Raw genomic sequence first — 22,516 nt, 5'->3', positions numbered from 1 at the left:
CCAGTGAGTAAAACAAATCAAAATCAAAATATCTGTTAGGGGGCTGTACAATGCAGACCCACACCCAGCAAGCCAGAAATAAGTGCGTGCAGCCAGCTGTTGCCCCTCTTCCTGTGACATGGATTAAGGGGCCTGCGCCAGCCTGGGCTTCTCTTAGGGTTGCCAGCTCCGGGTTGGGAAATACCTGGAGATTTTGGGGGCGGAGCCTGAGGAGAGCGGGGTTTGGAACAGGGAGGGACTTCAATGCCATAGAGTCCAATTGCCAAAGCGGCCATTTCCTCCAGGGGAGCTGATCTCTATGGGCTGGAGATCAGTTGTTAACAGCGGGAAATCTCCAGCTAGTACCTGGAGGTTTGGCAATCAAAACAACAACGAGTGCCCAAATTGTAGCTACTGGAAAATCACAGGCACTTATGGCAAAAAAACAAACACAACAGTGCAATTATTCAAACTGTATTGTATGCACTAGCACAAACCGTATAGTATACAAAAGCGCAAAAATATATATGTACTTCCCACAATGTCAGAACTCTCAGAAAATGAACTCCATCAAGTCCTGAAGATGTTACATCCCACGGATCGTTGATGTAACATCTTCAGGACTTTATGGAGTTCATTTTCTGAGAGTTGTGACATTGTGAGAAGTGTGTGTGTGTGTGTGTGTGTGTGTGTATACACACACACACACATATTTATATATACACATATACACACACACACATATACATACATACATATATATATATATGTACATAAGTGTGTGTGTGTGTGTGTGTGTATATATATATATATTCGTGTGCTTTTGTATACTGTACTGTTTATGCTTGTGCACACAATACAGTTTGAATAATTGCACTATTGTGTTTGTTTGTTTTTGCCATAAGCGCCTGTGATTTTCCAGTAGTACCTGGAGGCTGCCAACCCTGGCTTCTCCTCCTAGCCGTCTGACTCCACAGCTTGACCCGTGCATCCGCCTTCCACCTTTTCCCCCCGCGGCCCCCTCCTCTCCCACCTAGTAGAGGCAACGGGGCCGCGGCGCACTCCGCGCCCGCAGGGGCGCATCCGCCTCTGATCCCCGGCCCCCTGGCACAGAGGCCCGGACGGGTCGCACGGCCTGCCAGCCTCTACCCCCGCAGCCCATCACGACCCCCCTCCCGGGTTCTCCGAGGACTGGCCGGCAGAGGGCGCCGGAGAAGCGCCAGCCGGAGCCCGGCCAAGCGCGCGCCGTCGGGTCGCCAAGAGGCAGCCTCCCGCGCGCCTGGTTGTTGTGGACGCTTTGGGAAAGGTCTCCAGGGGACCCGAAACACCGGGAGGCGGACGGAGGGAGGCGGCGCGAGGCGGCGGGGGCAGGGGAAAGGCTGAGCCGCTGCAGAGCCCGGCTGGGGCACGGCCGGCTCGCCCAAAGCGAGGCGCGGGCCGGGCAGCGCGGTGCAAAAGCGCTCCCAAAAGAGAAGGAAAGGGGGGGGGGGGAACTGCAATTGATAGGAGGGTCACCGAGCGGGCAAAGGGGTTTCCATGCTGTTGACATGCGGCCCCGAAACCCTTCCAGCAGATCGGGCGAGCTCCTTCCTTGGGAAGGGTCCGTTTAGCTTGCAGATGACCAGGCTCTATTAAAGGGCGGGGAGGGGGGGGACGAAAAGGGGACCGGACCAGGCGACGGGGACAGGGCAGTTGTCCCGCACGTGGGTTTTGCCTTTGCCGAAAGGAAGCCTTCCCCGTGCGTCCTTGCCATGATCATGAAGGAGGCGAGCGACTGCAAAGACCAGCAGCTCACGGTGAGAAGTTGTTTCACCTGTTTTATGCATCCTTTGCAACTTGGTGAAGAAAAGGAGAGAAAGGATTGGGGGGGGGGATTCAGTGGTGCATTTTAAAGGTTGGACTTGCTGCAATAAAAACTGTAATTTAAAGGTTGGACTTGCTGTAATAAAAACTGTTAGACGGGGGGGGGGTCAACTGTCATTAATAGGAAGGTCCCAGAGACGCTTAAAATACCCACTGGCTTCTCTTATCTAAATGGGATCCAGAGTTTAGCTGTTCTTTTGCCCATCTAGCTACACTGTGAAGCGTAGGCAGGCAATGGCAAACCACCTCCAAACCTCTCTTGCCTTGTAAACCGTACAGGATTGCCATAAATCAGCTGTGGCTTGACGGCAAAAAACAGCCCATCTGGCAGGTTTGAATAGTGGTAGTTATGCCTAAATCTGAACTAATCCTTTTATGCCCCAGACCTAAGAGGGCTAGCTGCTGTAAATAACTTTAGCTGCAAGTAATGACCCAGGGATGGAAGATCAGTGTCTGTCTGGGTTCACCTTCCCACACTAGTGTTATTACATAAGAGTAATTAGAGCTACTCGCTAACTCACCAATAGCCTGTCTGCTATACAAACTATACTAGCTAACCATTAGCAGTATTATCTAAAGAAAATGTAAACCTGTGGGGTTTGGATTGCACCTTGGAAGAGAGCTGTGGATGTTTTCTGAATGAATTTTTTTTTTTTACAGGAGACTGCTACCTTCTCAAAATATAAAAAGCTCTGTGAACATTGTAGGACACATGCAATATCATGTATATTGATGTATATTTAGATAAGGGGCAGGGAGGGTATACTGATGTGAAGGTAACTGCTTTGGACAGCATTGTACACATGAACACATGAAGCTGCCTTATACTGAATCAGACCCTCGGTCCATCAAAGTCAGTATTGTCTACTCAGACTGGCAGCAGCTCTCCAGGGTCTCAGGCAGAGGTCTTTCACATCACCTACTTGCCTAGTCCCTTTAATCAGAGATACGTGGGATTGAACCTGGGATTGAACCTGGGATCTTCTGCATGCCAAGCAGATGCTCTACCACTGAGCCATGGCCCCTTCCCTTAGCCAATAGTCTAATTGCTAAATAAATAAACAGAAGATAAATTATTCTACACAAAATAGAGGTCCTATGAATTATCAGTATTTAGATAATAAACGTTTCTACTGTATTTTACATACAATCTGTTGCGGGTTTTTTTCCAGCTCTCCCTAACAGACATTGGAGGAATAAATTGAGCAAAAAAAAGACACGTCCCTGCCCCAAGAAACTTACAAAAACCAAAACCACGTGCTCATTGGAAAGCACAGGTTGAAATATAAGTCAACCGCCCTATATGGCCACCAATCAATTCGGAAACCTGATAGAAGCACATTTGAAGCAGCTTTTCTGTTTTTCACATGTGCACAACAAAAGCAGAGGAGCCAAAAAGTGCTTTAAGAGACATGTGAATTTGGCCTAAAACTACACATCAACAGAGGGATAGACAAGGGTAGTGACGGATAAATAAAAGTATATGCAGTTGCACATCCTGAACCTTTGTACAGGATGTGCAACTGCATATACCTTTCAGATCTCAGCCATCTGAAATTCCTGTTCACATATGCATGAGGAGCCCTCTACAACGTGTTATCACCTCTTAAATCACCAATGTTTGAGGCTGTCTCCAAAAAAAACTCTAGTGTTTGAGACTGATGTGGAAACTCTGACTTTGGTGACTAACCTCAAGAGGCTCTCTTACTCATGCAAGTTGTGGCAGTGATGCAGACATTAAACAACATACCTGGTTGAATGGGGTCCTTTTCGTAGAAATGTGCTAGATGTTTGTTCTCTGTGTGTCCTCAGTCATTTGTAAATTATATTCTCTTATTATCCAAAGTGTGCAATTCCTGTTTTTTTTTTTTTGAAGGATGCTCATATGTGAAGGATATGTGAAGTTATACTGTTTGCACGAGAGAAGATAATGGTGCGACATCTGCTTTGTTGGCTTATATATAGCAAAAAGCCTCCTTGGTCAACAAACAGCTCAGTCTTGGGCCTTCCATTTGTATGCTTTAGAGGGCGAGTGAAGGAAAGCAAGGAACCTTTTTGGCTCACGTGGATAAAGCTGCTTCTTTCAATCTATGGCTCAATCTATGGCTCTGTGTGAAGCCAGAGATGCTTCTCTCGGGGCGGTGTTTTCTTTCTTCCAGGAAAAATGCTGTAATTGTCCATGTATGGCTGCCTGCCAGGGCTTCAGAGAAACACAGATTATTGTCTCTCTAGACAGGCAGCGCCTCAGGTGAAGCACACAGGGCAAGTGTGAGAGATCCCCCTCTCTGAGTTTGCTTCTCCAAATCAGTTGCTCAGACGTGGATACAGAAACAATCGATTTATTGAAGCCTTCAGGAGATGAGACAGGCACAGGTAGAAAGTTGCAAGTGAGGGGCTATACGGGTTTACAGAATATATTGACTCCAGGGCACTGGGGCACTGGGGTTCACACTTATTGTTATGGGAAGTTACAAGCTTGGCATAATACAAAACATCAGACAGATCCCAGGAAGTCTGGGCGGCTATCACACTTCCAAGGCCGCATCGGCCCGAGGGAGTACTGGCAGGAAGAACAGCGGGGGGGGGGAAGATACATGGGCCATCAGGCCTGGCGCCTGAGACCAGAAGGTGTGAACTGCTTTTACGAGTTCACTGATAACACAGCAGGTGATGGAAAGCAGAGACACAAAGACAGAGACCCTCACATTCTGCCCCCCTTAAGGCCCCCCCCCGGGGTCCCCGAGAGGACGAGGCTTATCGGGATAAGCAAGGTGGAATTCCCGGACTAAGCGAGGAGCCGCCATGTGGGGTGCGGCCACCCATTCGTCATGAGCGGAGCCAAGGTTTTTCCAGCGAACAAAGTAAAACAGTTTCCCTTTCTTCCATTTGGAGTCTAAAACCTTGGATATTTCCAAATGGGTGTCCCCTCCTACTACGGTAGGAATCTCGTGTGCGGGAGGGGGGTGGAACTGGGGGGCTGCCACATAGGGTTTGAGGAGGCTTATATGAAAGACTGGATGGACTCCTTTCAGAGTTTTTGGGAGGTCCAGTTCCACAGTAACCTCGTTGATTACTCTGGTAATGGGGAAAGGTCCCACATAACGGTCGCTCAGTTTTTTGCAGGGGCGAAGAGAGCGGAGGTTTTTGGTGGACAGATAGACTTGCTCCCCCACCTTGAGTTCCCATCCCGGAGACCGGTGTTTGTCTGCTTGTTCCTTGTACTTGCTTTTTGCCCTTTCCAGATTTTTGAGCAACCATGGCCAGGTGGATTTAACCACCTGAATCCACTCCTGAAGGTCAGGGGTAGACTGGAGCTCTGGCGAGACGGGGGCAGAACCGAAAGGGCCGAAATCCGTCCCGTATATAACTTGGAAGGGACTAAAGCCGGTAGAGGAATGAGGCGCATTGTTATACGCATATTCGGCAAATGGCAGCAGGTCGACCCAGTCGTCCTGGTGGAAATTTACATAGCAACGCAAATAACATTCTACCACCGCATTTACTCGTTCTGTTTGACCATCCGTTTGGGGGTGATAGGCGGAAGAAAGGCCCTGCTCTTCCACTCCCATTAACTTTAGGAAGGCCCGCCAGAATTTGGCAACAAACTGGACCCCCCGGTCGGAGAGGACCTTCCTCGGGATCGAGTGTAGCCTGAGGACGTGTGTGATGAACAGTTTAGCTAAGCCCTGGGCTGAAGGAAGGCCTGCACATGGAACGAAGTGAACCTGTTTGGAAAAGAGGTCTGTGATAACCCAAAGAACCGTTTTTCCCCGACTCGGAGGTAGGTCGGTGATAAAATCCATGGCGATGACTTCCCAGGGACGGGAGGGGCTCTCAAGCGGTTTGAGAAGCCCTGGGGGTTTTCCCATCCGTTTCTTGGCTGTGGCGCAGGTGGGGCAGCTGCGCACATACAACTCTACATCAGATCTCATACCGGGCCACCAGAATTGTCTTCGAACCAGGTGAAGCGTTTTTATGAAACCAAAATGACCCGCTAGCCTGGCACCATGTACAAGTCCCAATACTTCCTTGCGAAGAGAGGAGGGGACGTACAGTTTCCCCCCTTGCACCCACCAAGTGTTGGTACGTTCCAGACCAGTGGGGAGGAGATGATGCTCCTCCTCCTGCAAGGAGGCGTCCCGGAGTCGCTGTTGGAAGGCTTCCGGGATGCCTTTGAGTGTAGGGGGGGTCTCCGGTGGTCGGGCTTGGGACCGGGTGGTGACGGCTAAGCTAGGAACTTCCCCTCGCTGCTCGGGAGTGAACAGGGAGTCGACTGGGCGATCGAAATCGTTGCGATACTGGGGAAGTCGTGACAAAGCGTCGGCTAGGGCATTTTCTTTGCCAGGGACATGTCTGAGAGTGAACCGGAACTTAGCGAAAAATTGGGCCCACCGAACCTGTTTGGCATTGAGTTTTCTAGCCCCCTTGAGGGCCTCAAGATTCTTGTGATCGGTACACACTTCGAATGGCAGTTCGGCCCCTTCCAAGAAGTGTCGCCATATGGTAAGGGCATGTTTGACCGCTGCTGCCTCCTTCTCCCAAATGGCCCAGTTGATTTCAGACTGGGAAAACTTCTTGGAGAAGTAGGCGCATGGTCTCAACCGTCCCCCCTCATCCCTCTGCAATAGGGCCCCGCCCATGGCTACATCCGAGGCATCCACTTGCACCACAAAAGGCTTGGTGCAATCTGGGTGAGCCAAAACGGGTTCGGATGAAAAAAGTAGCTTCAAACGTTCAAAAGCTAGCTGGCACTGGGGGGACCATTGCAAACGGGCTGAGGGAAGCGCGGCGCTAGCCCCCTTGTCCTTGGTACGCAACAGGGCAGTGAGGGGAAGCGCAACTTGGGCAAAGTTAGGAATGAAGTTCCGGTAAAAATTGGCAAACCCCAAAAACTGCTGAAGTTGGCGGCGGGTAGTGGGGGGTTCCCAGTCCCGCACTGCCTGGACCTTGGCGGGGTCCATTTCCAACCCTTGGTGGGAGATCACATACCCCAGAAATGTAATGGAGGGTTGGTGGAATTCACATTTGGACACCTTAGCATACAGTTTGTGCTCCCGCAGCCGCTGGAGCACCTCTCGCACTAGGCGCACATGGTCTTCCATGGTTTCAGAGTAAATAAGGATGTCATCGAGAAATACCACCACCCCCCGAAACAGCAAATCATGCAAAACCTCATTAATTAATTGCATAAAGACACTCGGAGCCCCCGAAAGTCCGAACGGCATGACTAGGTACTCAAACATCCCAAAACAACTGGAAAAGGCCGTTTTGGGTTCGTCTCCTTCTTTGATGCGAATGCGGTGGTAGGCTTCTACCAAGTCCAGTTTGGTGAAGATTCGGCCCTCCTTTAATTGTGCTAGAAGGTCAGGAATAAGAGGGAGGGGGTAAGCATTAGACTGGGTGACTGCGTTCAGTCTGCGAAAGTCAATACACAGTCTTAAATCTCCCGTCTTTTTCTTTACAAAGAAAGCTGGGGCTGAATAAGGAGCCTTGGAGGGGCGTATGAAACCCCTCGCCAGATTGACATCCAGATAGTCTCGCAACACTGTCTTTTCACTAGGGCTCATGGGGTAAACCTTTCCCTTAGACAGTTTGCCTTCCCCTACAATCTCGATGGCACAGTCCGTTTCTCTGTGGGGAGGCAGTTCGTCGCACTCTCTAACATCAAAAACATCAGTAAATTGCGAGTACTCAGAGGGTAATTGAGGAGAGACTGGGGCGGGGGACCCTACCAGTGCGGCGGCTGGAGTCCTGAGTACCCGTTCCTTGTCATGCAACCCACAGGGGTTTTCGGGGAAGGAAAGCACCCGTTTAACCCAATCAATGGAGGGATTGTGCCCCCTTAACCAGTTCATCCCTAACACCACAGGGGTTACAATAGGGGCGATAGTGAAATACAACCGTTCCCAATGTTCCCCCACGGACATAATCACGGCTGCAGTTCTGTGGGTCACCGGGCCCCGTTTAAAGTCACTCCCGTCCATTTGGGAAAAACGGAGGGGTCCCGGAAGCCGCTTGCGCCGGACACCCAACTTCTTGGCAGTTTCCTCATTTATCATGGTGCGGGCACACCCCGAGTCGACCAACGCGGGGACCTCTAACGGGGGACCCCCTTTGGGTAGGGACAGATGGACACGCACAAATACATTGTCCTCTTGGGCGCTTACCATCGGTGGAGCTCCTTGCACAACGATAGGGACGGTCTGCTGCGGAGCCCCCTCTACAGCAGACCGACGGCGTTTTTTGCCGGCTGTTCCCACTCTTCCTCCTCGCTGGAAGAGGGGGACGGGGTAGTGGCCTCCGGGGAGCCGTCCGAATCAAAGACGGTATTTGTAATCCGGGACCCCGATGGGACCGTAGAGTCGGATGCCCCATCCTGGGGACGTGCGTGGAGAGCGGAGGGTGCGCCGGAGCGCCGGCTCAGTGGTCCACTTCTGCGGCGAGGCTGGCTGTCGGCGGCCGGTTTCGTCGGCTCGGCCTGGGTTTGGCGGGGAGGGGTCGGACGGCCTGAGCGAGAGGGGCATTGCGATGCAAAGTGACCCTTTCCCCCGCAGATCAGGCAGACGCCGGCCTCGAACCGCTTGCGGCGTTCCGCGGCCGAGAGGACCCCGCCACCCCCTTGCCGGAGTTCCCGGCCACGGTCACCCCGGGGCCTGGGGTCTCGCCCAATCCGTTGCTTGGACAAGTTCAGGAGTTGTTTGCGATTCTCGATGTCAGCAGCATGGCGAACCCAACCTTCCACATCCGGGGGGTTCCCTTGCATGAAGGCCCAATGTTGGAGGTCTGGGTTGAGACCCTCCCTGAAACATTGTACCAAGGTAGCCTCACTCCAGTCCAGAATTCGGCTAGCCAGTGACTGGAACTCACTTGCATACTGCGCCACCGACTTAGTCCCTTGGCGCAGTTGCATCAGGGAGGCTTTAGCCCGCTCACCTAGAGTCGGGTCCTCAAAACGGTTTCGGAGTGCTACCATGAACTCGTCCAGGGTTCGCAGCACCGGCGAGCGGAGTTCATACTGCAACACCATCCAGGCAGCCGCCTCCCCTTGCAGTAAGGAAGCCACGTACTGCACCCGGGACTCCTCAGAAACGAAGGTTCGGCCTTGTTCCCGCATAAAAATGTCTACTTGGACCATAAAAAAGGTCAACTGGTCTCCCGACCCGTCATACGTGACTTTCAGGTCCCGACGGGCCGGGGGGGCAGGGGTTGCGGGCGGAACTACTGGCGCCCCGTCTGGGGGAGCACCGGCTGGAGGTTGCAATTTCAGCGCATCTAGGGTCGTGGCCATCTCACCCATTACGCGTTGCATGATCTCCATCTGCTCCTGCATAGCCCGGCGGTCTTCCTGCCACTGTTTTCGTTCTTCCTCCATGAGGGCCTCTTTGCGGGCCGGGTCCCCTTCGAGTCCCGTGCTGGGGAAGGCCAACCGGCGATCCTTCGCCGCAGTCCGCGAGAGCGACCAGCCCTTGGGAGAGTCCAGCCAATAAGTGAGCCCCCGGGGACGTCCGTCCCGATCTTGGTCGGGGGCGCGACCCTTCGGTTTCTTTGGCTTGGCTCCCTCCTCTTTAGGGTCCGGCTTCTCCGGCTCGTCCGGTTCCTTGGGGGCATCGGGGTTAGGGGTGGTGTCCTCGTCGGCTGACATTCTGTCCAAAGCGGTACAGCTGCAGTCCGAGAGGCAAGGACTTGCAACTTAATGTGAGAGATCCCCCTCTCTGAGTTTGCTTCTCCAAATCAGTTGCTCAGACGTGGATACAGAAACAATCGATTTATTGAAGCCTTCAGGAGATGAGACAGGCACAGGTAGAAAGTTGCAAGTGAGGGGCTATACGGGTTTACAGAATATATTGACTCCAGGGCACTGGGGCACTGGGGTTCACACTTATTGTTATGGGAAGTTACAAGCTTGGCATAATACAAAACATCAGACAGATCCCAGGAAGTCTGGGCGGCTATCACACTTCCAAGGCCGCATCGGCCCGAGGGAGTACTGGCAGGAAGAACAGCGGGGGGGGGGAAGATACATGGGCCATCAGGCCTGGCGCCTGAGACCAGAAGGTGTGAACTGCTTTTACGAGTTCACTGATAACACAGCAGGTGATGGAAAGCAGAGACACAAAGACAGAGACCCTCACAGCAAGGAAGGGATGAACGAAATTAACCAAGAGTTTGTTTAGTGAAGTTTAGGAGTGAAAAGCACTTTCTTCATGCTCTCTGTCCCTGGCTGTGTGGTAATGGCAGGGAGGGTTGTGGCTTCCATGCAGGTGCTGCTTCCGTCTGCTTCTCTTTCCTTTCTCGCATTGCAACCTGCGGGACTTGCCTAGAGCTCATGCATCTCCTCCTTGTCTTCTAGGTGGCCCTTCGCATACGGCCAGTCAGCATGGCAGAGCTGGAAGAAGGAGCCACACTCATTGCCCACAAAGTGGATGATCAGGTATTATGGGAAGCCTTCCTGTGAGGGGGAGGGGAGGGGGCTGTGTTGGACAGCTTATGAGTAGGCGCACTCACCTTTGAAATACAAGGTTAAAGAGGGCACCGGGAAATTATTTGGGGTAGGTTCCATTTTTAAAACACTGTTGTACGGGTTTTGAAAAATCTCCCCAAATGGTATTTCTGACTCTGCAAACTGACATTCCTGGTTGGTGCTGGGACATGGTCACTTTACACACACACACACACACACACACACACACACACACACACAACGCTGTGGCTCAAACCTGCCTGGGAGCCACCAGCTTTAACCTGAGAAGCCTGATGCCAAATGCCAGAAGTGTTATGGGATCTAGCTTGATGTGAGTGGTGAGGAAAGAGCATTCAGCATAGTATGCAGGTTCCTCTTTTGTCTCATTTTGCATAGTCACGGGCTACATGCTGGGCCTGAAAACAGGCTCACCTTGTTCAAAGGAAGCCCCCCAAGGGGATTTTGGCAAATCTGAAAATAGGAGAGAAAAGACTAAGAGTTGCCATGAAACTGAGAGTCAGGACAGAAACCTTATCATGGGGCGGGGGTGCAGCCAGGGTTAGCTGAGAGACCCAGGACTTAGATAACTTTTGATTTGAAGTAAGTAGCATAAAAAGAACTGGGATCACAGTGTGCAAGAAGGGGAATGTAGTAGACCTTCTCCCTGTGCTGGTTTCCTGACCCAAAGGCCGCTTCCTGATGCTGTATGCCTCATTGGTGTAAACGTCTGAGTACATTGTGGCTCTCTGGAGCTATTTCCGTTCCAAGAAATGGCACAAGGGAGAGGTTTAAATCCCACACACATACTACTGTTCCAATATGAATAGTCCCACCATGGGCCTGAAAATTGGGTTTTAAAAAAATCACTGGTGCTCTGAACGTGGAATTCCCCAAATACATACGGTTTAGTTCTCAGGGAACCCTTTCCAAATCAGTGTGTCTGCTGAAGAACTCTTGCATGTTGCATTGGATTCTGGGGTGCATTGTGAGGCAGACTCGTAGTTCACATGAGGCATCAGCCATAACCACTGAGCTTTACAGTTGCCCTAGGGTTACTCTAATGCACCTGTCATTCAGGGATATGTATCTACTCTAACACACTGTCTTAACTGTGGATTCCCTCGTGAAATCGTGGGAATTCTAGAATTCTAAGGAACACAGTTTAAATACTGTGGTTATTTATTTTTATTTATTATTTTATTTATTTCATTTATACCCCATCTTTCTCCCCAGCGGGCACCCAAAGTGGCTTGCATCATTCTCTTTTCCTCCATTCTATCCTCATAACATCCCTGTGAGGTAGGTTAGGCTATGTGACTGGCCCAAGGTGACCCAGCAAGATTCCATGGCAGAATGGGGATTCGAACCTGGGTCTCCCAGATCCTAGTCTGACACTCTAACCACTACACCACACTGGCTCTCACTGGGTTTATGGAGAAACAGAAGCAAATGTAATTATGAAAAAAGAAATCACAGGAGAAGAATCAGTTCCTCAAGCACGGAGAAACATGTCTGAATATTTAGTCCTAGTTACAGGTGAAGAAGAAATACATTTTAGGTTTTAACTTTCTTCTGTATGTATTATTCCTTAATGAAGGCTAGTTGAAATTTCAGTATTCATTTATTTAGAATATTTATATACCCTGCCTATCTCCCAGTCAGGGACCAAGGCAGGTATCAACTATAAATACAGTACAAAAATTTTTTCAGTTAAAATCATTTATAATGCATTAGTTAAAGAGATAAGCCAGATTCCTTGCCTGTGGCCTTCAGGCTTAAATAATCCCCTTTGGCAGCCTCATTTGAAAACAGCCAGGGTAGGCATGTGCCTCACCCCTCCTTGCAGGCTGTTCCACAGCAGCAGGGCAGTAATAGATCAGGCCCAGGTCTGGACCATAACAGATCATACTGTTGAGATTCAGGAGACCTCTAGAACATCCCATTCTCATTTAAGACCTAGAGGAACCTCTTGAACTGCCATGTTCATGCTTCCTAGGTGAGTATTTTTTTGTTCGTACACTAAAGGCTCCGAACATTCCAGGAGGATCAGCAGCAATAAAAAGATCATCTAGATAGATGTCAGAAAAACTACTACTTTGGCCTCCATGAAAGAAGTCGTGAGCCAAGACGCTCCTCTCAAATACTGCTTCTGCTCCATATATCTTTGCTGTCTGCAAAGCTGTTTCAGAGGCGCAGAAACTAGGGCTAGATTTACGGAGGAGGCAGAAGCAAAAGTAGTTATGAGAAGAAATCCCAGGAGAAGAATCACTTCCTCAAGCAGAAAGAAAATGCCTGAATATTTCTGGCGACAGAATGTAGAAAATGCCAATTAGTGATCTCACCATTTTGAATTCCAATCTTAAAAGCCGTAAGATTGCAAGGAAGTGATATTTAGCTCTCTCTTCTTTGGCCTTTGCTTCCTGCTCTCCAAGAAGGCATGCCTTTTGGCCAGTGTGAGGCCTCCATAGCCACTCCTTCCTTCCTTTAGCCCGACGGCTCATTCTCTCAGGACTTTGTTTCCCTCTTGCCCATCTTAGCCCAGAACTGGTTCTGCCCCCTTACCTTCAGCCCCTCTCCCTCCTGGGTAATCGCCCCCTTGCTCCCACGTGCTTCTCTGCAATTCTTCCTGGCCACTTTCACCCCCTTTCATCTTCAGTTCTTCCCCTTCTTACAGCTGCCATTTTGAATTTCACAGAGCTGAGCTTGAGGGCAGTATCTGGCCACTACCAGACGCGAGTGTCCTTTTTAAATAATTTTTATTATTATTATTATTATTTTCCAAATTTGGTACATAAGCATATTTACTAAAAAGTTCATAAAGTAATAAAAAACAACAAAAATAATAGAATATAAACTTAAAAAGACTTCCCCCTCACTCTTTTCCATCGAAAAAATAAATTGTATATCCTTTTGCTAACAAAATTAATCCCCATATTGTTTAGTTAAAATATGCTTATCTTGTTAAAATTTGTAATTTCAGTACCTTAATATAACCATCATACAAAGTATAAAAAAAGGGATTAAACCAAAGAATATCCTTTAAACGGTCCCATCAAAAATGGATTTTCACAGTAAATTCTCCACGCCTCCCATTCCCCCCAAAATTGTTCATTATCATTCGGACGCGAGTGTCCTTCAGGGGCCCTGCGCTGCGCGTTTTCTGTTGAGTCTCTCCTGGCAGCTAGAAACGTTTGCTGTTCTACGGCCACTCAGAGCGCAGGGGGCGCGCAGCTAGCCGCCTGGTGCATTTTCCCAAACCAAAGTCCTCCGTTTCTCCCGTACCATCTCTGAGCCCAGCGGCTTGCCTCCCCCCACCCTGCCCCACACTTGCCGGCCTGCCCAGCGTTCGTGACCAGGCCCGTCTACGCAATGATCTTGTCTGGCCCTTCCCCACGCATACCAACGAGGTCCAACCGAAATATAATGTAAAAACAAATCGTATCGCACGCCTGGCTCTAAGAGCCTCAGGGTGACCAGAGCCCCCTAATCTTGCCCCTTAGCCCCCCCCCCCATAAGCCCTTTCCACTTTCCTGGCTCCATCTTTGAAATGTGCCTCAGCTGATAATTAGCCATACTTGGTTCCCGTTTGTTGCAATCCGGAGGGAAATTAGGTGTGCTGATTAGAAGGATATATTTTTTTCTCTCCCCTTGAGAGTTGCTGGGAAGTGCTAACTGCATTTGACCCAGCAAGGGACCCAGACGGCCTCCAGTGAGAGCTAAGCTGTTGTGTCTACTCGTTACATGTACTAGATTTGATGAATTGCATCAGGTCTAGGCATAAAGTTTTTTTGAAGAGATGAAGGCAGTTTGAAAGAGGGATTAGTGCCTATGATGTTCATCCCATCTTCTCCTCTGGTTTTGTGCGTTTTGAGGAGCAGCTATATTCATTTTCATTTCATTGTTGCATTTATTCATTATTCTTTTTTAAATTTTCAGTTGGTTTCAATGAGTTAAGCTTTCCTGACTGTATCTTTTTGTTGTGTTTTGTTTTCCTTCCAACGTTCATGAAGTGCTCAGGGATTATTTCCCGCACCCATGGGATGCTTCCTCCCAAATTCCAGGCAGAAAGGGTACCTTTCTGGATAGACAAAAAAAAAAAAAAAAATTCTGGCTTGCAGACCAAATAGAGAAAATAATTTGGCACCCCCAGAAGAGAAAATAATTTGGCACCCCCAGAAGATTATGGTGCAGGCATGTCAAGGTGTTTGGTGTCCTACAAGGACAGAGTTATACAGTAGGCAGTGGATTGCACTTGACACTGGCACAAAGGCAGGGAGAGCTTGCAAAGAGGCATTTGGCATTCCTAGAGAGGAAGGTTCCTAAATCAGAAGGAGATTGAGACTGGGAAGGGCAGCCGTGAAGGAGCTAGAAAATATTTTGAAGTGTAAGGATGTGTCACTGGCCACCAAGACTAGATTAATTCATGCCATCGTATTCCCTATTACTCTGTATGGGTGTGAAAGCTGGACAGTGAAGAAAGCTGATAGGAAGAAAATAGATTCCTTTGAAATGTGGTGTTGGAGGAGAGTGTTACGGATACCGTGGACTGCCAAAAAAACAAATCAGTGGGTTATAGATCAAATCAAGCCTGAACTGACCCTAGAAGCTAAAATGACTAAACTGAGGCTATCGTATTTTGGTCACGTCATGAGACGACAAGAGTGACTGGAAAAGACAGTCATGCTAGGAAAGGCTGAGGGCAGCAGGAAAAGAGGAAGACCCAACAAGAGATGTATTGACTCAATAAAGGAAGCCATAGCCTTCAATTTACAAGATCTGAGCAAGGCTGTCAAAGATAGGACATTTTGGAGGACTTTCATTCATAGGGTCGCCATGAGTCAGAAGCGACTTGACAGCACTTAACACACATGGAGAGGAAGGTAACATTGTAGAGCAGAGACACAGGCTTGTATTCCAACAGACTGAGGAACTGGGTGACTGTGAGTCTCCTGAAGTGCTTCTCTAGATGGCTCCTATATTCCAGTCAAAAGGCTCAGCTTTCTTTAAAACAACAGATCTCCAAGGAAGAATATGCCTGGCGTTGCACCGAGGATACAAAACAAGGCATCTCACAGCCCCAATAAACAAGGCAGAGTGGCAGGCAGTGGCTTGCACTGGACTACCCCAGGCAGGCAGCAAGACACAGCTAAGTGTTTGGATTTCCCAAGAAAGATGGCTGTAGCACACACACCCAAGTTTTCAGGCTCTAGTGTCATCAGATGCTAACTAAAGGGAAAGTAGAGGTGTTGCAAAGACATCAGGAAAGCAGGAGGTCAAGTTGCACTGTTTGAAATTCTGTTTTTACTTGTCTTAGGAGTGGTTAGACTTGATGGCTTTTGGTCTTCCCATACAGCTACGTGAAGCAAGCTAAGGCAGGGAAGACCAGGGCATCGGAAGTGGGGAGAAATACAGTAGTGAAACAAGTGGGAATGGGATTACCAAGTAGAGCAGATTTTGAAGAGGAGGGAATGCTGGTGCCAAACTCGGGAAATATGGAAGAGGTGAACAGGAAGTTGGATTGGTTGAGATTTGAGAAGAAGACTGAAATTTGGGGAGCCCGTCCAACAGTGATAGCTGCCTCTTCCCAGGAACTCCATGCTGGAATAATGGAGGTTTCATACGTGAAGCCATTTCATATGTGACAGAATCACTTCCATGCAGGAAATCTCCCTGTTCACCGTCATCCGTATGTACACACGGCAGGGCTGTGACTCCCACTTGTAACAAAATGGCTACGTGTGCATTTCTCCCCTAGAAGAGTGGACACACAGAGCCTGCACGTAGGTTTCCTACACATACTTTAAAACACTGGTTCCCAACCGGGGGTCCGTGGACCCCCAGGGGTCCGCGAGAACTAAATTAAGGTCCGCGAAACAAAGTTATAAACCCATAATAAATTAATATTTTCAATTAAAAGTTCTCTATTATAAATATATATATTCAAATATTATTCTAAGTTTAATGTTTAACTAACGGTTATGATTAAAGTTTATTTTCAAATTCTCGGGATTTTTATTTTGAACCTTGGGGTCCCTGCTCTGAACAAAAAAGTCCTAGTGGTCCCTGGTCAAAAAAAGGTTGGGAACCACTGCTTTAAAAGATTGCGTGTGCAATGGTGAATTGGGGTCTTGGAGCTGTGGGTGAAGATCAGTGTGCCGACAGGCCGGCCGAGAGCTCCTGTGGGCCTCCGCACAGAGATGCCTCTGACAACTTCCTCACATTCACTGACATGTTCGTAGGATGTTTGATTGGAACAGTTTTGCTGCTACTAACACCTTGTGGCCCGTTTCCCTGCTTCCCAAACCCTTCGGGCTTCCTGGTCCCCTGGAATTTTGCCCTTCTTGGCAGCCCAGGGTGTTAAGGCTGACAAGTCCGGCACTTGTGCGCGGCGAGCGTCTCCTAGCAATTCCTCGGATGTGGCCGGCCCTTTTTTGCCTTGCAGCTTCCTTTGCAGTGACCTTCAGCTGGTGTTTTTTTTTTTTTTCTCTCTCTCTGTTGCGAGCAGGAGATGGTTGTAGTTGCGGGGAGGTGCAGTTATTCCCTGTAGTTGTTCCTACTTCCACTACCACGCCGGGGCTCCTACCCTTCCCCTAGGACCTCGGTTGCCTTGGAGACTACCACATCCTTCTGAAGACAATGTTGTATTCGAAGTGCCAGCAGATTGTTTATGGGAGTGACTTGTTGCCAGGACAATAATGCACTGGATTAAAAAAAGAAGAATCGGGGAACTGTTTCCAGGGCATGGTTCGGGACTAATAGAGGGATGAATAGAGACCCCCCCCTTTTTAATATTACTCGCTTCCCTGCTTCCGGTGTGAGTCTTGGAACAATTTTGTCACAAGTGTCGTGCCACCTGCCATGAGCCCAGTTAAGCTGTGGAGCTGGTTTTCAAGTCCAGAATTCAGTAGGCAAAACAAAAGTCTATATTTCTATTTTCTTTCACCTGGAGGTCCCAGAGCAAGTCCTGCTGTCTCCCCTCTATCCCTAACTCACAAAAGCTTATGCCGGAATAAATGATGTGAGTCTTTGAGGTGCCATTGGACATCTGTTTTATTTTGCTCCCACAAACTAATATGGCTACATCTCTGGAAACATCAAATCCAGGGAGAGTCAACAAAAGCACGTTATTCCTTTACACTTTTTCCTCACCAAAGAGCTGTTACTACTAGGCAGGAACTCTCAGCCTGCTTCATGTCTCCATCCTGCTCCCACCCACCCACCCACCCCCAAGGCAGCCTTTCTGCCTGACACTGATTCCCTTAGCTATCTCCTCTATCACCCCTTCCAGATGGGAAAAACAAAACAATTACCCCTATTCCTTTGTGCATGTTTATTCATTTAAATATATGGATGTTTTAATTTGCCCGTTGCCCGGCAGTGACATTAACCTATAAAGAGTGCAGGTAGAAGAGCAAACAGTCTGTGATTAAACAGCTTTCTGAGATGACTGGTAAACGTGTCCCCTCACATGCAACCCCAAAAGTAGGGATTCTTCTGTGTCATAAGTGCCGGATATATGTATAAGCTAAACAAGCTATAACTTAAGGCCCCACTCTCTTGGGGCCCCCCAATTTTTTTTAAAGGAAATAATAATTATTTCACTATTAATATACTTCTTAATTGTATTTCAGTTCAACAATTACTTTGATAAAATACATATTTTGTTATATGCAAATGGCTTTAGATACCTATTAGGTCCATAAGTTACCATATACCATATATTCAACACAAAAAACAGTGACAATTTGTTGTTGCAAAGGACAGCTGGACATATAAAGGGCCCCATTACCTTCAATAGCTTAGGGCCTCATCAAACCTAAATCACACTAGCTGGTCCCAGGCCTGGTTCTCCACCCCAGCCATCAAGTAGCCACTTGGAACAGTGCAATGAAGAGGACGACAGTACACCCCTTGAGCTGCGCTTGGTCCCAGATGTGGGTGCTGTGGGAGGAGGCAATAGGCATACCCCCATCGGCACCTGCTAGCCCCACCCCCCGGCCAACACCCAACCCTGTCTGAGCCGTGCCCCTGAAGCCTCTCTAGCTCTGCTAGGGCACGGCTCGCTCCTGCGGCAGCAAATGATAAGCATCAAACCTGATGAAGTACCTTGAATCGGCCCTGGATGATACATTGAATAATCTGATAGGATCAACCATGTCTATAAAAGTCAATATATATCTGAGCATATGAAGCTCTCAGTTTGGATCAGGCTGGTGTAGTGCTGGGGAAGAATGTAGGATTAATGTGCCCTTTCCCCCAAACTAAATTGGCCCCCTGTAGGTGCTGTTTGCCCTGTAGGGAAACCACTGGGGCAAACAGAGCCTGATGGCTAAATTACACCAGGAAAGGGAGCAAATGGAAGAGTTCCCCCCCTTGCTTAGTGCTATGGTGCTGATCAGAATTGGGTTCTCCAGTGATTACTGTTTGTAGAAATGTTAAGAGATGGGAGATCTGATCATGGATCTACAATGTCATCTAGTCTGGTCCCAACAGTAAGATGGGTAAAAAGTTCCTACCACAATATTACTTCTGATAGCAGATACACACACCTCACACTAATTAAAAAGCAGAGTGTAAAAGAATTACTCAGAGGAGCGCACTTTTTGAGTATTTCTTTTGGCATCTGTACTGAGCATGCCCCCTGGCCAGAAGCTGGCAAGGCAAGCAGAATAGATCATGCAGAGATGCAACAGGAAACTCTTAGAGGCAGGCAGTCACATTGGAAGTGGCTGGGTGATTCATTCACCCTTTGTGCAGAGATGCAGGTGAATTACCCACCCTCAGCAGAGGCTGAATGGAAGATGGCAAAGCCAGAGAGAGCAGTGAGATTTACAGAGATGTAGCAGACAGCATTTTCTGTGGAAGGAAGATATGAGCTTACAGAAGCCTTACTGGACACTGGTATGACCCAGCGCATACGGCTCGGTGGTAGCACACATGCTTTGCATGCATAAGGCTCCAGGTTCAATCCTTGGCCTCTCCAGTTAAATGATGTCAGGCAGGAGGTGTTGGGAAAACCTGGAGAGCTGCTGCAAGTCGGAGGAAGCTGTACTGTGTTAGAGGGACCAGTGGGCTGACTCGGTGTAAGGCAGTTTCATTTATGTCCTTATGGTCATTGTCTTCTGTGTTCTAATTCTGAAGTTCTCTAAAGGTAAAGGTCCCCGGTGCAAGCACCAGGTCATTCCTGACCCATGGGGTGACGTCACATCCTGACATTTCCAAGGCAGACTTTGTTTGCGGGGTGGTTTGCCAGTGCCTTCCCCAGTCATCTTCCCTTTACCCCCAGCAAGCTGGGTACTCATTTCACCGACCTCAGAAGGATGGAAGGCTGAGTCAACCTTGAGCCAGCTACCTGAAACCGACTTCTGTCGGGATCGAACTCAGGTCGCGAGCAGAGCTTTTGACTGCAGTTCTTCAGCTTACCACTCTGAGCCACGGGGCTCCTGAAGTTCTCTAAGAGACCCTTAAAAAAAGCAACCAAAATCCTGTCTCTCACATACATCTGTATAGGGCCAACACACATAGAATTGGAACAAGCTTGCTGTCTCCCACCAGCACATGTTGCCTCATGTAAGCACAGGCGTGATTAGGAGCAGGGGTCCCAATCATGGGGACAGAGCCTACAAGGGTACCGTTTGAATGCATGCAGTGCTGTGCCCGTGTGAGACATGCATGGAGGTGAGAATTGGGTCCAAGCCCAATGCCCCCTTTGCATGCATTGGCCCTATATGTAAGGTTCTCTCCAGGATCAGAGGAGTATGCCGAATATATGAGGTGCGGTGGAACACAGGCAGGATGGTGCTGCTGCTGTCGTCTTGTTTGTGGGCTTCCTGGAGGCACCTGGTTGGCCACTGTGTGAGCAGACTGCTGGACTTGATGGGCCTTGGTCTGATCCAGCATGTCTGTTCTTATGTTGCCAACTCTGGGCTGGAAAATTCCTGGAGATTTGGAGAAGATGGAGTTTGAGGACAGAAGGGGCCTCAGTGGGGTACAATGCCATACAGTCCACCCTCCAAAGCAGCCCTTTCCTTCAGAAGAACTGATCTCTATTGTCTGGAGATCAGTTGTAATTCAGGGAGATTCTCCAGGACCCAACTGAATACTGGCAGCCCTACCTGTATGTCGTGTGTACCTGTATGTCATGTAGAGGCTCTTGCCTCCACTCCTTAATGAAATCCTAGCAAAGGTCCATCCTGTTTATCTCTAGCTGAGTACGGATTGTGTCTTCAATATATAACAGGCAGAAATCCACTAGTGAAATAGTTTCCTGGCATGGACTAGCAGGGATGAGAGAAGGCTTCACCTGTTGAATTTCTGCTCAAGCTGTAAAGCTCACCTCTGTTTGTTTTAAAAAATGGCGCTACCCTATTTACAAACATCCCTCTCCACTGTAGGTCACCTTTCCTCTTCCATTGGATCGCTCTGCTGAAACCTCAGAACTGAACCACACAGAGGCCCAATTGTCTGAGTGAAGTTATGAGGCCGGCCAGCAACATTTTTGGCATTGTTCACAAAGCGCCCATTAATGCCCATTGAAACAAGGTTCTGATTCTGGAAGCACAAAAGGCAAGAGCAGCCAGCACAGGCTGTCCTTGTTGGTGAGAGGTACCTGCACCCTTACCTGGAAGAGAGTGACCATTCATATCCAAATGCAAAAAGGGAAAACGTCAGTTATCAGTACCCAGAACTTCAACAAGGCTTACAGTATGGTAGCATCTGCCCACCCCCACCCCACCCCCACATGTATACCCAATCTGATAGCACAGAGCTGGCATGGTGTAGTGGTTAAGAGCGGTGGACTCTAATCTGGAGAACCAGGTTTGAACCCCCACTCCTCCACATGAGTGGCGATCGGGGGCTAATCTGGTGAACTGGATTTGTTTCCCCACTCCTACAGATGAAGCCTTCTGGGTGACCTCAGGCTAGTCACAGTTCTCTTCGAGCCCTCTCAGCCTCACCTACCTCACAAGGTGCCTATTGTGGGGAGAGGAAGGAGATTGTAAACTGGTTTGATTCTCCTAAAAAACGTAGAGAAAATTGGCATATAAAAACCAACTCTTCTTAAAAATTCTACCGCAGTCATGCTGGGTCCACCCACATCCCTCCCAATCCAGTCATGCTTGTCCCTTGTCAGCCTCCCCTTCTGTTTGTACATTCATGCACAGGTCCCAGGCCACCTCCTACCCCAAATTCCTAGGACTGTTCATGCTTGGCGCAGCTTCTGGGTATTTGTATTGGGTGGCTCGCTGGGGCTTAGAAAGGAATCCAGTAATTGTTCTAATGTATTGACTGGAGCATGTGCTGGATAGTGACTTTTAAGTTGGCCTAATTTCCCAGTAATTACAGTTTATTGGAAGTTCCTCTAGAAGCCATAATACAGCTGGAAAGTGCACAGGTTTGTGACTACTTACTGAAAATCTGAAAGAATAAATTAACAGCTCTGAAGTCAGAAATACAAAGCAGAACTATTCATAGGATTGTCACCCTCCAGGTGGGGCCTGAAGATCTCCTGGGATTACAACTGATCCCCAGACGACAGAGATAATTTCTCCTGGAAGAAATGGCTGCTTTGAAGGGTGGGCTGTGCGGCATTATACCTCTTGAGGTCCCTCCACCCCACAAACTCTGTCTTTCCCAGGTTCTACCCCCAAACATACAGCAATTTCCCAATCCGGAGTTGGCAACCCTAATTCTAGAACTAGCCTGTTGCAGCAAGAAGTCCAAATGAAGAGGAAAAAGGGATAGGCCCTCATTTATTAATTATGGCATGACTCACCTTTCTCCAGTAAGCATCAAAGACTGGTTAATGAATCAAAGAACAATTAAAACATTAAAGGCATTTTTAAAAAACCCTGAAAACTAGAGAAAATGTTATTGATGGCCTTTTAAGGTTGTTTGATACCTTTAGATCATTTTGATGATTGTTTGTCAGAGGTTGCCTTGAAAATATGCATATTGAGTTGTGTGATATAATTTTTAAAAATAAATAAAATTAAAAACAAAAATCAGGATAGTTTAAAATCATTCTTACTCAGCACCAACTGTTATCTGAAAGAGGAAGGTTCACATTCCTCCTTACAAAATAACTTAGGTTTATCTGCACTTCTCAAGGGAAGGAATTTTACATTTATGGCACCACCAATGAGAAGGCCCTGCACCTCATGCTTGGCAACCTGATCTTGAAAGCAGAAGAGCTACCTTTGCAAAATAATA

General features: G+C 48.5%; 1 protein-coding gene across 1 annotated transcript in view; it reads left to right on the top strand.

Annotated features, from left to right (window-relative positions):
* Nucleotides 1-1,708: 1,708 nt before the first annotated feature.
* Nucleotides 1,709-22,516, top strand: part of KIF19 (kinesin family member 19) — a 51,510-nt gene continuing 30,702 nt past the window's right edge. Inside the window, exons 1-2 of the mRNA XM_056848694.1 lie at nucleotides 1,709-1,775; nucleotides 10,193-10,273. Coding sequence (XP_056704672.1) covers nucleotides 1,731-1,775; nucleotides 10,193-10,273 — 126 coding nt within the window. The 5' untranslated portion in view covers nucleotides 1,709-1,730. The remainder of the gene's footprint in view (nucleotides 1,776-10,192; nucleotides 10,274-22,516) is intronic.

The sequence above is a fragment of the Euleptes europaea genome, chromosome 1 (genome assembly GCF_029931775.1).
Source record: "Euleptes europaea isolate rEulEur1 chromosome 1, rEulEur1.hap1, whole genome shotgun sequence".
Classification (NCBI taxonomy): Eukaryota; Metazoa; Chordata; class Lepidosauria; order Squamata; family Sphaerodactylidae; genus Euleptes; species Euleptes europaea.
Note: the sequence above shows the minus strand (reverse complement) of the source record. Positions and strands in the feature narration are given on the sequence as shown.